We start from the raw sequence: 12,535 nt of genomic DNA, 5'->3' as shown, positions 1-12,535 counted from the left end.
TGTCTATTTTATATGTATGTGCTTCAGTTGTTAAATCTCATGTCTATTTTATATGTATGTACTTCAGTTTTTAAATCTCATGTCTATTTTATATGTATGTACTTCAGTTTTTAAATCTCATGTCTGTTTTATATGTATGTACTTCAGTTTTTAAATCTCACGTCTGTTTTATATGTATGTACTTCAGTTTTTAAATCTCATGTCTATTTTATATGTATATTCTTCAGTTTTTAAATGTCATGTTTATTTTATACGTATGTACTTCAGTTTTTAAATGTCATGTCTATTTTAGTTTCATATAGGCCCATTACTTCAGGTCTCACCGAATACAAGTTTACTAGATCAAGTCCGATATGGGTTTTTTCACTAGAACTTTTATCGCAAGTTTCGACACAGTAGACAAAGTATTAAGACAATAAGGAAACAAGGAAAACAATTAGAGGGTCTAAATTACAAACTTTTAAAAGCACTAAAAGAAAACTATAAAGAAAAAAAAATCCAAATATTTTTTGTAGTGTAGGCTTATATTTTTTAGAAAGTAATAGAATAGAGGTTAGCTAATAAAAATTGCGCACTAAACTAGCATTTTTTTTATAAGTATCTAATAAACTAAACAACTTAGTCAAGTAGGTTTTATTTTTTAAAAACTGTTTAAATATATAATGCACTTTTGTTAAATGACTAGATCTATAAAGAAAAGAGCAGATTGCTTATAAAAAATGATTTAGATCTAGTAATTTCTACCCACACTTTTCATAAAGAAAGTTAATTAATGCACTTTAATTTTAAGAAAATCCTGGTGTAGGCTTATATTTTTAGAAAGCAATAGAATAGAGGTGAACTTGTAATTGCGCACCAAATTAGCATTTTTATAAGAATCTAATAAACTAAACAACTAAGTCATTTTTACAGGTTTTACAATTAATAAACAAAAATAAATATAAATTCAAATCAGTCATACAGTAAGGTAAATAAGAAAAAAACCAACACCAACTTCTTTTTAAACGACTTTTCTTTTATGGATGTATTATGGATGTCATTTACATAAATGGAATACAAATTTCATACTACTCAATCGTATTTTGATGACAATACTAAAAGTACAAAATATACCTCTGCATTTTTTTCTGTATTCTTTGACATTTAAACCCCTGTATTCCTTTGGATGTTTTCTTAAACTATGCTAAAACAATTTCTTAGCTATTTCTTTGCAGAGATATAAAGTAATCAAATATTAAAGTATATTTCATGCAAGCTATGCCTGCTGTAGAACTGCTTCTAGTTAAGGAACAACCAGATCAACTCATTCGTGCCACTAGTACCATTGCTCAGTAGTGACATCCTACGACTAAGGCTACGATTTGATCATCAACAAATCCCTACAACTTGTTCCCCCAACTGTCTAATTAATTAATCCCTACAATAAGGTCACTAGACAAATCCCAGCAACTTGTATAACAATTTAGTTCAAACAGAAAATCCCAGCAACTTGTGCCCACAAAGTTAAGTCAAAAGATAAAAATCCCAGCTATTTGTACAACATATAAACCCCTGAAAATTGCCTCACATTGATGGTGAATCTCCTCTGAGCCATCCTAACCATTCCCAGACCTGAATTACCCACACCCCTAGTAAAACCCACCTGCCAACCAAACGACAACCCCACCCTACCAACCACACGACAACCCAGCTACTTGTTCCACTTCACTCGATGATATGATCTTTATACATTAGTATTTGTGGCAAGCCTCCGCCACAAAAAAGTTTCTTTTGATGCCAGTTTTTTAAAACTCCTCCACCTCCTCTTCTCCCTCTCCTCCCAGCAAGGAGTCCAGACCCACTTCCTCATAGTCCTTCTCCAGCGCTGCTAGATCCTCCCTGGCCTCAGTGAACTCACCCTCCTCCATCCCCTCACCGACGTACCTGGGGAGGACATATTGGACAAGGTTATTTTTAGACACAAACTGTTCAATAACATTTCACTTAAACAGAACCTAAAAAAAAGTATATGTTGAGGACAATGGGAAAGAAATTTTGTAATAAATATCCTAAGTGATTAGTTAACGACTGTCATGGCATATCAAAATTTTACAACATGACTTATTGACTATGTATAGGAAGGCGTGATTAAATGCTAGAGCGCATGAGAGCTAAGCCGAAAGTTTCAAGTTCTGATTCCGGGTTAGAGTCTCTAGGACGTCCCCGAGTCCACTCAGCTCTGATGGGTACCTGACTCACAGGGTATGTAAAGGCGGCTGAGCATAGTGTTGACCACACCCTCCCTTCATAGGAATGAAACAGGTGAACACCACATTTGGCCCGGTGTTCGCTATCTTTGAAACGGTAACTACTTTCTGTTCTTTTTTTTTTGACAGTCTGCATCCAGCGTTTACATACTAAAGGCTACTTACTGAGTATAATACATCTACATGAATCATGATACAACTTAAAATGTTACTGGCAACATATAGATATACTTATCAATACAGCAACGTTTCCTATTACATACGAGATACAACTTACCAATGAACGAAAGCTCTCTTGGCATAGAGTAAATCAAACTTAAAATGTTACTGGCAACATATAGATATACTTATCAATACAGTAACGTTTCCTTACCAATGAACGAAAGCTCTCTTGGCATAGAGTAAATCAAACTTAAAATGTTACTGGCAACATATAGATATACTTATCAATACAGTAACGTTTCCTTACCAATGAACGAAAGCTCTCTTGGCATAGAGTAAATCAAACTTAAAATGTTACTGGCAACATATAGATATACTTATCAATACAGTAACGTTTCCTTACCAATGAACGAAAGCTCTCTTGGCATAGAGTAAATCAAACTTAAAATGTTACTGGCAACATATAGATATACTTATCAATACAGTAACGTTTCCTTACCAATGAACGAAAGCTCTCTTGGCATAGAGTAAATCAAACTTAAAATGTTACTGGCAACATATAGATATACTTATCAATACAGTAACGTTTTCTTACCAATGAACGAAAGCTCTCTTGGCGTAGAGTAAATCAAACTTGTGGTCAAGCCTGGCCCAAGCCTCAGCAATAGCTGTCGTGTTGGCCAGCATACAAAGCGACCTCTGGACCTTGGCCAAATCACCCCCGGGCACGACCGTCGGAGGCTGGTAGTTGATGCCTACTTTAAAACCCGTCGGGCACCAGTCTACGAATTGTATGGTACGTTTGGTCTTGATGGTGGCGATAGCAGCATTGACGTCTTTGGGCACGACGTCCCCTCTGTATAACAGACAGCAGGCCATATATTTCCCGTGGCGGGGGTCGCATTTGACCATCTGGTTCGCCGGTTCAAATCCTGAATTTGTGATCTCAGCCACGGTCAACTGTTCGTGATACGCTTTCTCCGCTGATACGATCGGCGCGCAGACTATGAGCGGGAAATGAATTCGAGGATACGGAACCAGGTTCGTCTGGAACTCCATGAGATCGACGTTAACAGCACCGTCGAAACGTAAGGAAGCGGTCAACGAGGAGACGGCTTGACCCAGCAGACGGTTCAGATTCGTGTACGTCGGCCTCTCGATATCCAAATTACGACGGCAGATGTCGTAGAGGGCTTCGTTGTCGACGAGAAAGGCGCAGTCGGAATGTTCCAGAGTGGTGTGGGTTACAAGCAGGGAGTTGTACGGCTCCACCACGGCCGTGCAGATTTGGGGGGCGGGGTAGATGGAGAACTCCAGCTTGGTTTTCTTGCCGTAGTCGATGGACAGCCGCTCCATGAGCAGGGAGGTGAACCCCGAGCCCGTACCCCCGCCGAAGCTGTGATACACAAAGAACCCCTGCAGGCCCGTGCACTGGTCGGCACATTTCCGGATCCGGTCCAAGACCAGATCGACGACTTCTTTCCCGACGGTGTAGTGGCCCCTGGCGTAGTTGTTGGCAGCATCTTCTTTACCTGCGTGAAGAAATTTTACATTAAGTTATCTAAAACTACATCATCTTTAATAATGTAACTCATTATAATAATTAATCCCTAAACAAATACTTAACGTCCATAGGCAAGTATAGGTCCTACCATTAAAATGGTAATTAATATTAATTTAATACAATGCACTATTGTAGTTAAGATTAAACACTGCGTCGAACTTAGATCTAATCTTATATCTAAGCCATAGGGTCGGTGAATTATTCATGTATACGTGGTACCTGACTGTTTACAAAAGTTACCCTTTACCAGTGGTGTAGCGAGGGGGGGGGGGGGCGGGTTGCGGACCGCACCGGGTGACACCATTTAGGGGGGTGACACCAAGGCAAGAAATAGAAAAATATATAGAGAAAAGTGATAATTCCATTTAATTGATTAATTCGGGAGTTAAAAAGTCTTTTGAGAGCAAATTTGACAAATCCCGACAAGTGTGAAATGGGGGGTGCAAATCGAAAGTTTGAGGGGGGAGGTGAAAATCGAAAATTGAAAGTTTGTCCCCGGGCGCCGGGAAGGTTCGCTACGCCTCTGGGGAGTGACACCATTAAGTGCCGCACCGGGAAACACCCGCCCTCGCTACGCCACTGTCCTTTACAACCCTAGTTTATTAACAAAGTTTACTATTAACAATTTCTAGTTTATTAACAAAGTTTACTATTAACAATTTCTAGTTTATTAACAAAGTTTACCATTAACAATTGCTAGTTTATTAACAAAGTTTACCATTAACAATTGCTAGTTTATTAACAATGTTTACCATTAACAATTGTTAGTATATTAACAAAAGTCACTTTCGACAATTCCTATTTTTATAACAAAGTTAACTGTTAATGAAAGAATAATTGTTAGTTTTAAGGTGGGCTTTAGAAGTTATAGTTAGCGTAGATTATGGCTTCAATTTCAATATGGGGAATAATGCAGTACATCCTGTATGCGGATGAGAGCTCAATATTTAGTGCCAGCTTGATAAGAAACAACTTTCCATGTGGACATTACATTCTGGTGTAGCTTATTGAGGTAGGTCTGACAAAGAAGACATTACATTATAGTGCAGCTTAATGAGGTAGGTCTGACAAAGAAGACATTACATTCTAGTGTAGCTAAATGAGGTAGGTCTGACAAAGTAGACATTACATTCTGATGTAGCTTATTGAGGTAGGTCTGACAAAGTAGACATTACATTCTGGTGTAGCTAAATGAGGTAGGTCTGACAAAGTAGACATTACATTCTGATGTAGCTTATTGAGGTAGGTCTGACAAAGTAGACATTACATTCTGATGTAGCTTATTGAGGTAGGTCTGACAAAGTAGACATTACATTCTAGTGTAGCTAAATGAGGTAGGTCTGACAAAGTAGACATTACATTCTGATGTAGCTTATTGAGGTAGGTCTGACAAAGTAGACATTACATTCTGATGTAGCTTATTGAGGTAGGTCTGACAAAGTAGACATTACATTCTGATGTAGCTAAATGAGGTAGGTCTGACAAAGTAGACATTACATTCTGATGTAGCTTATTGAGGTAGGTCTGACAAAGTAGACATTACATTCTGATGTAGCTTATTGAGGTAGGTCTGACAAAGTAGACATTACATTCTGATGTAGCTTATTGAGGTAGGTCTGACAAAGTAGACATTACATTCTGATGTAGCTAAATGAGGTAGGTCTGACAAAGTAGACATTACATTCTGATGTAGCTTATTGAGGTAGGTCTGACAAAGTAGACATTACATTCTGATGTAGCTTATTGAGGTAGGTCTGACAAAGTAGACATTACATTCTGATGTAGCTTAATGAGGTACTTCTGGCAGGCATTACACCCTAGTCCAGCTTATCATGGTACGTCTGGCAAAATAGACATTACACTTTAGTGTAGCTTAATGAGTGATGTCTTGCAAATTAGACTTTACCCTTGAGTATAGCCCTAATGATGTAGTTGTCTGACAAGGCAGACATTACACCTTAGTGTAACTTAATGAATTGTGTCTGACAAATCAAACATCACCCATGTATAGCAGCTCACTTAAAAGCAATGTAAACCATCGATACTACTAAATAAGATCAATCACACAATATATGTATCCTAAAAAGAGATGAAATGTGAGGAAGGGAGGGAGAGAGTGGGTGTGTCCACGTCATTTGACCCCTATAAAGTTACACGTTGCTTCCTATAAACCAGACTGTTTTAACGCCTTTTTTTTTAGTTTTCCAATACAAAGTTTTAAAGTTTCGTGTTTTTGTATCTTTGGTTTTTAATTTTACCGATACGTGGACTAAACTTACTTGTGTGTACACTAAGTCAAAAGTGCTCATAAAAGAAATGTATTTTCCCTTAGAATACTTAGATACGATTCATAACATAGATACGAGGTATCTTTAGAGTTAGAATAACTTATCGGGACGAAAGCAGAATTTCTATGTTCTAATTTTGGCTTGATATCGGTCTAACGTGTTTTTAGACTATACATGAAATACAAACATAAAAACACTATAATGTGTCAGCATTTATTTCCATTGTGTTTGTACACCACTATACAATTTTTATTCAGTTATTTTAACTGGACACAGTCATTACTAATAATAATTTAAAATACCTTAATAATAGGATTTCGCACAATTACGCGATGGTTAAATAGAACATTGACTAAAACTGGAACATATTAAAGTTATCTACGCATTTCACACTTATAAACAAATGGAAACCATCACAGAAATAATTGTTGGTGTAAATTATATCTCGGACCTTATGTTTGTCAATACTAAATTTTTTCTTGATAACTTTACTATAGGGTATTAATGTGTTTCCCTACGCATTACGTGTTATTTCTGGAACTCAACAGACTGTATAGGTGTATCTTGTCGCATGGATGTCCCGTACAGAACGACATATGTTTCTCTTTTTTTGTACCCAGAGTGCTCGACTTGACAAAATGTAACTTGTTTTGAAAGATTTTTTTTTTCTGTGACACAGTTTGGAAATATTTACACGTCTCTTTCTGAAATCGTTTCTGAACTTGTTCGATTTCAAATTTCATTTAGCAATAGCTTCGATTACCTCAAAAGGACTATAAAACCTCTAATTTTTTTCAAGTCTTTTTAGGACACAGATGTGCCATTGATATTTTTTTTCAATTTGACAAACACTATGCTGTTCTTTATACAAAAATCTCGTTACGGAAGAGGACATTATTGCATTCTTACTGTGGGTAATGCATAAATCGAACATTTTAAAAATATTTTTATGCTTGGCTTATTTGATACCATTTTGTGTAATATCATTACAAAAACTCTAGCTACATCATTAACACTTGTTCAAGCGAACCCATCATGGCAAGCAAAACAGAATCCTTATTTTATTTACTATTTCAGAGACTGTTAACAAAATTAGTTTCGTAGTAAAAAAAAAATCGATGTTTTGGATTAAGCCACTTAAACACTTATGCATATTAAAACATTCCAGACAGTTTCTTTCATCAACAATTGATTACTTGTCTTCGACTCAATCCTGCCCTGTATATTTCTTTCTTACGCTTGTCTACTCGTATCTGCTAAATGTTCCTCTAATGTATATCTGCACACTAACATAGGCTACATAGATATTTTAGGTGCAAACAAATAAAAATTAAACTCAACATAATATATGTTTGTGTCCTGCCTTTTCTTCTTCTCTAGAACAACCCTATTCTCAAACTATTATTTTTGTGCAACCCTTACATAACAGATAAATGTACAAATTTAAGAAAACAAACACACACATCAGCATATTGTATATTCTATTAACATGTAAACAAGTAAGCTGTCATACTGCACGTGACCTCATAAAGCTTTTTAATTGGACGCTGGAGTCTCGGAACCGAATAGTTGTTTCGGAGTACGAACAAAGTTGCATGCCATTGCGTAATAATCACGCAATGGTATGATCACATGTTTTTAAAACTAGACATTTTGGTAGATTAATAACACAATGGCACTATTAACTCAAAAAATCTAAGTGGAGTTAGAACAGTCTGGTTCTAGTGAAGCGACATGCCTGCAATGACGTTAACCTACCCACAAACCTTAGCCGATTGTGTATGGTTTGTATGATGAGTTCATCATACCAAAACTGCATAGGTTAGATAATAGATATTTGTGATAATCGGAAGTGCTAACGGTAACTATGTATAAGGTCAGTTTAAGTCTAGATCTAGATCAAGACATAGTTTTAAGTTTAGTTTGTTGCTATTAATAGACTTAACATGGCCCTTACTATTAATATTCGATGTCTAACTATCAAGGCAAAAGAATGTAATTTCCAAGCCCAGGATATAGATCTTAATCCCGTACGATAAACCGGATTACCAGCACTAACCTGATATAAGCTGCTCGGGGTGAAACAGCTGTCTGTAGGTGCCAGTTCGAATCTCATCAATCACCGTCGGTTCCAGGTCCACAAACACCGCTCTCGGCACGTGCTTCCCGGCGCCGGTTTCCGCGAAGAAAGTGTTGAAGGAATCATCGCCGCCCCCTATCGTCTGATCCGATGGAACCAAGCCGTCGGGCTGAATCCCATGTTCCAGACAGAAGAGCTCCCAGCAGGCATTGCCGACTTGGCAACCACATTGACCGAGATGGATGTTAATAACCTCCCTCATTTTTCGATGTTCCTATCAATCAACGTATTGAGTTATTTTTTATTTTTTTTTAACTTTTTGATACCTGTTTATAATTTATATTGGCCGATGGTCAAGATGGAATCCGTCTCAGGTTACCGTGCGATCGTGAGGATAGGTCGGAGGTAACACTACACAAATATTTTTTCTTCAAAATGGTTCCAAAGGCCTTGTGTTGCTACTGCCTGCTGTGACGTCATTGTAATGTGCAGAGTTTATTTTTAGGTTTAGGTTTTTTAGTTAGAGAGTTCTGCGCAAATGCGAAACTAAAAATAGAACGGGACTACGGATAGTTCAATAATTATTACATCAAGACTATTTGTGTGTGTTGAGATTTAGACGGGCTATGTATGCAAAACGACATCGTTTTTACAAGCTAGACTATTATATCTCTGTAATAACTTTATTTTTCTACGGAAACGTATAAAATTACAAAATAAAAAGTAAAAGAAAAATTCTTGCTTTTTGTCAGAGAGCGCTACGAAACAAAACGCAAAAAAAAAAACACAAATAGCAAAATAAGAAAATAGAGAAGAACTCAGAATCTAGTTTAAAAAAAAAAGAAATACAAACAGGCTGATGTTTAAAAAGTGACAAATGTTTAAAAAGTGAAAAATTATTTAATTCACCCATTAATTGGTCAGAGCGGTAATCAGTTTTCTTCGTGGGGGGGGGGGGGGGGGGGAGAATATTTCCGGGGGATGGGGGACGCTGATTTCTTTATAAATTATAAATTATTTCGTTCGGGGGAAGGGGGGAGGTAGACGTGTTTTATGGCTGGGGCGGGGAGTGTCGATTTCCCCCTCCCTCCCCCCCCCCCCCACACTTCCTCCCCACTCCCCATCCACGAAGAGATGCCTGAAAGTAACACTGCTTATTATGTACCGCTTTAAAAGTATGACGGATGCCAGTCAACATAACCTACTTGTAGACCGCTGTGTCACTGAGAATCAGAGGGTTGATGTGCAGACGGCTCAGGGAATCCACCCACACCCGACCTTTGGTTTGATGACGTATGCTGGCTGGGTCAACCCCACGCTCACCCCGGGCCCAGTGTACAACCGAAACATCAAGGTCTCTGTGAGAAAAATAGACAGACATCAAGTTCTCCATAATGAGGTAAATGTCAAGAAATAGACAAGAAAATAATGGACAAATAGCAAGACCCTTGCAAGAAAATAGACAATAGACTAACATCAAGCACCAAAAAAAATTAAAAAATATTAAGATATCTGCCAATAAATAGGCTAACATCAAGTTCTCCAAGAAAGCAAATATCAAGATCTCTTCAAGAAAATAGACACATCAAGCTCTCCAAAAAGAGGCAAATATCAAGATCTCTTCAAGAAAATAGACACATCAAGCTCTCCAAAAAGAGGCAAATATCAAGATCTCTTCAAGAAAATAGACACATCAAGCTCTCCAAAAAGAGGCATATATCAAGATCTCTGAAAGAAAATATACTTCATCAAGTTCTCTAAAAAAGAAGCAAATGTTAAGATCTTTGCAAGAAAATAGACCCACATCAAATTCTCCATAAAACAAGGCAAATATCAAGGTATCAGTAAGATAAAAGACAAATATCAAGATCAGGAGACAAACAAAGATATCTGCAAGAATTTAGTAACACGTAACAACATGGATGCCGAGATCCAGTTTCTACCAACGTGTTTGACGTCAGACTGACGAGAACTCCAACTTGCTGCAGGTAGGACTCACCCAGGACAGTGTAGGACTCACCCAGGACAGTGCAGGACTCACCCAGGACAGTGTAGGACTCACCCAGGACAGTGCAGGACTCACCCAGGACAGTGTAGGACTCACCCAGGACAGTGTAGGACTCACCCAGGACAGTGCAGGACTCACCCAGGACAGTGTAGGACTCACCCAGGACAGTGTAGGACCAGGTGTGACTGGAGCGGCTCGTACAGGACTTTACGCTTGACCAGTGGGGGCAGCTGGGGTTTGGCGTCCAGCGGGAAGTAACCTGGCTCTAGCACCTCAATCACCTTACCCGTCTCGTCAGTAACTGGGAGGGATGTACAGGGTTACAGCTTGTGGGGTGGGGTTGTGTGGAGTATGGGGGTGGGGTTTGTGTGGAACATGGGGGTGGGGTTTGTGTGGAACATGGGGTGGGGCTTGCCGTCCAGCGGAAAGTAGCCTGGCTCTAGCACCTCAATCACCTTACCCGTCTCGTCCGTGACTGGGAGGGATGTACAGTGTTACAGCATAGGGGGTGGGGTTTGTGTGGAGCATGGGGGGGTGGGATTGTGTGGAGCATGGGGGTGGGGTTTGTGTGGAGCATGGGGGGGTGGGATTGTGTGGAGCATGGGGGTGGGGTTTGTGTGGAGCATGGGGGGGTGGGATTGTGTGGAGCATTGGGGTGGGGTTTGTGTGGAGCATGGGAGTGGGGTTTGTGTGGAGCATGGGGGTGGGGTTTGTGTGGAGCATGGGGGTGGGGTTTGTGTGGAGCATGGGGGGGTGGGATTGTGTGGAGCATTGGGGTGGGGTTTGTGTGGAGCATGGGGTAGGGTTTGTGTGGAGCATGGGAGTGGGGTTTGTGTGGAGCATGGGAGTGGGGTTTGTGTGGAGCATGGGGGTGGGAATTGTGTGGAGCATGTGGGGTTTGTGGGGTTTGTGTGGAGCATGGGGGTGGGGTTTGTGTGGAGCATGGGGGTGGGGTTTGTGTGGAGCATGGGGGTGGGGTTTGTGTGGAGCATGGGGGTGGGAATTGTGTGGAGCATGTGGGGTTTGTGGGGTTTGTGTGGAGCATGGGGGTGGGGTTTGTGTGGAGCATGGGGGTGGGGTTTGTGTGGAGCATGGGGGTGGGAATTGTGTGGAGCATGTGGGGTTTGTGGGGTTTGTGTGGAGCATGGGGGTGGGGTTTGTGTGGAGCATGGGGGTGGGGTTTGTGTGGAGCATGGGAGTGGGGTTTGTGTGGAGCATGGGGTAGGGTTTGTGTGGAGCATGGGGGTGGGGTTTGTGTGGAGCATGCGGGGGATTGTGTGGATCATGGGGGTGGGGATGTGTGGAGCATGGGGGTGGGAATTGTGTGGAGCATGTGGGGTTTGTGGGGTTTGTGTGGAGCATGGGGTAGGGTTTGTGTGGAGCATGGGGGTGGGGTTTGTGTGGAGCATGGGGGTGAGGTTTGTGTGGAGCATGGGGTAGGGTTTGTGTGGAGCATGGGGGTGGGGTTTGTGTGGAGCATGGGGGTGAGGTTTGTGTGGAGCATGGGGTAGGGTTTGTGTGGAGCATGGGGGTGGGGTTTGTGTGGAGCATGGGGGTGGGGTTTGTGTGGAGCATGGGGGTGGGGTTTGTGTGGAGCATGGGGGTGGGGTTTGTGTGGAGCATGGGGGTGGGGTTTGTGTGGAGCATGGGGGTGGGGTTTGTGTGGAGCATGGGGGTGGGGTTTGTGTGGAGCATGGGGGTGGGGTTTGTGTGGAGCATGTGGGGTTTGTGGGGTTTGTGTGGAGCATGGGGTAGGGTTTGTGTGGAGCATGGGGTGGGGTTTGTGTGGAGCATGGGGGTGGGGTTTGTGTGGAGCATGGGGGTGGGGTTTGTGTGGAGCATGGGGGTGGGAATTGTGTGGAGCATGTGGGGTTTGTGGGGTTTGTGTGGAGCATGGGGGTGGGGTTTGTGTGGAGCATGGGGGTGGGGTTTGTGTGAAGCATGGGGGTGGGGTTTGTGTGGAGCATGGGGGTGGGGTTTGTGTGAAGCATGGGGGTGGGAATTGTGTGGAGCATGTGGGGTTTGTGGGGTTTGTGTGGAGCATGGGGGTGGGGTTTGTGTGGAGCATGGGGGTGGGAATTGTGTGGAGCATGGGGGTGGGGTTTGTGTGAAGCATGGGGGTGGGAATTGTGTGGAGCATGTGGGGTTTGTGGGGTTTGTGTGGAGCATGGGGGTGGGGTTTGTGTG

At 41.3% G+C, this 12,535-nt stretch overlaps 2 protein-coding genes across 2 annotated transcripts in view; both read right to left on the bottom strand.

Moving 5' to 3' along the window:
• LOC131937708 (uncharacterized) overlaps window positions 1–12,535 on the bottom strand; it is a 30,884-nt gene that overhangs the window by 10,277 nt on the left and 8,072 nt on the right. Inside the window, exons 6-8 of the mRNA XM_059295309.1 lie at window positions 10,515–10,649; window positions 10,340–10,355; window positions 9,546–9,698 (exon numbers count right to left, since the gene is read on the bottom strand). Of these exons, the coding sequence (XP_059151292.1) occupies window positions 9,546–9,698; window positions 10,340–10,355; window positions 10,515–10,649 (304 nt within the window). The remainder of the gene's footprint in view (window positions 1–9,545; window positions 9,699–10,339; window positions 10,356–10,514; window positions 10,650–12,535) is intronic.
• Window positions 1,004–8,826, bottom strand: LOC131937712 (tubulin alpha-1 chain). Its single transcript, XM_059295315.1, has 3 exons — window positions 8,320–8,826; window positions 3,004–3,940; window positions 1,004–1,923 (listed from the first exon to the last, which is right to left on the bottom strand). The coding sequence occupies exons 1-3, from the start codon at window positions 8,600–8,602 to the stop codon at window positions 1,785–1,787; spliced, it is 1,359 nt and encodes a 452-aa protein (XP_059151298.1). The 5' UTR covers window positions 8,603–8,826; the 3' UTR covers window positions 1,004–1,784.

Source organism: Physella acuta, unplaced genomic scaffold (genome assembly GCF_028476545.2).
Source record: "Physella acuta isolate Inbredline_101_S28 unplaced genomic scaffold, ASM2847654v3 ptg000219l, whole genome shotgun sequence".
In the NCBI taxonomy this organism is placed as follows: Eukaryota; Metazoa; Mollusca; class Gastropoda; family Physidae; genus Physella; species Physella acuta.
This window is presented reverse-complemented; position numbering and strand designations above follow the sequence as displayed.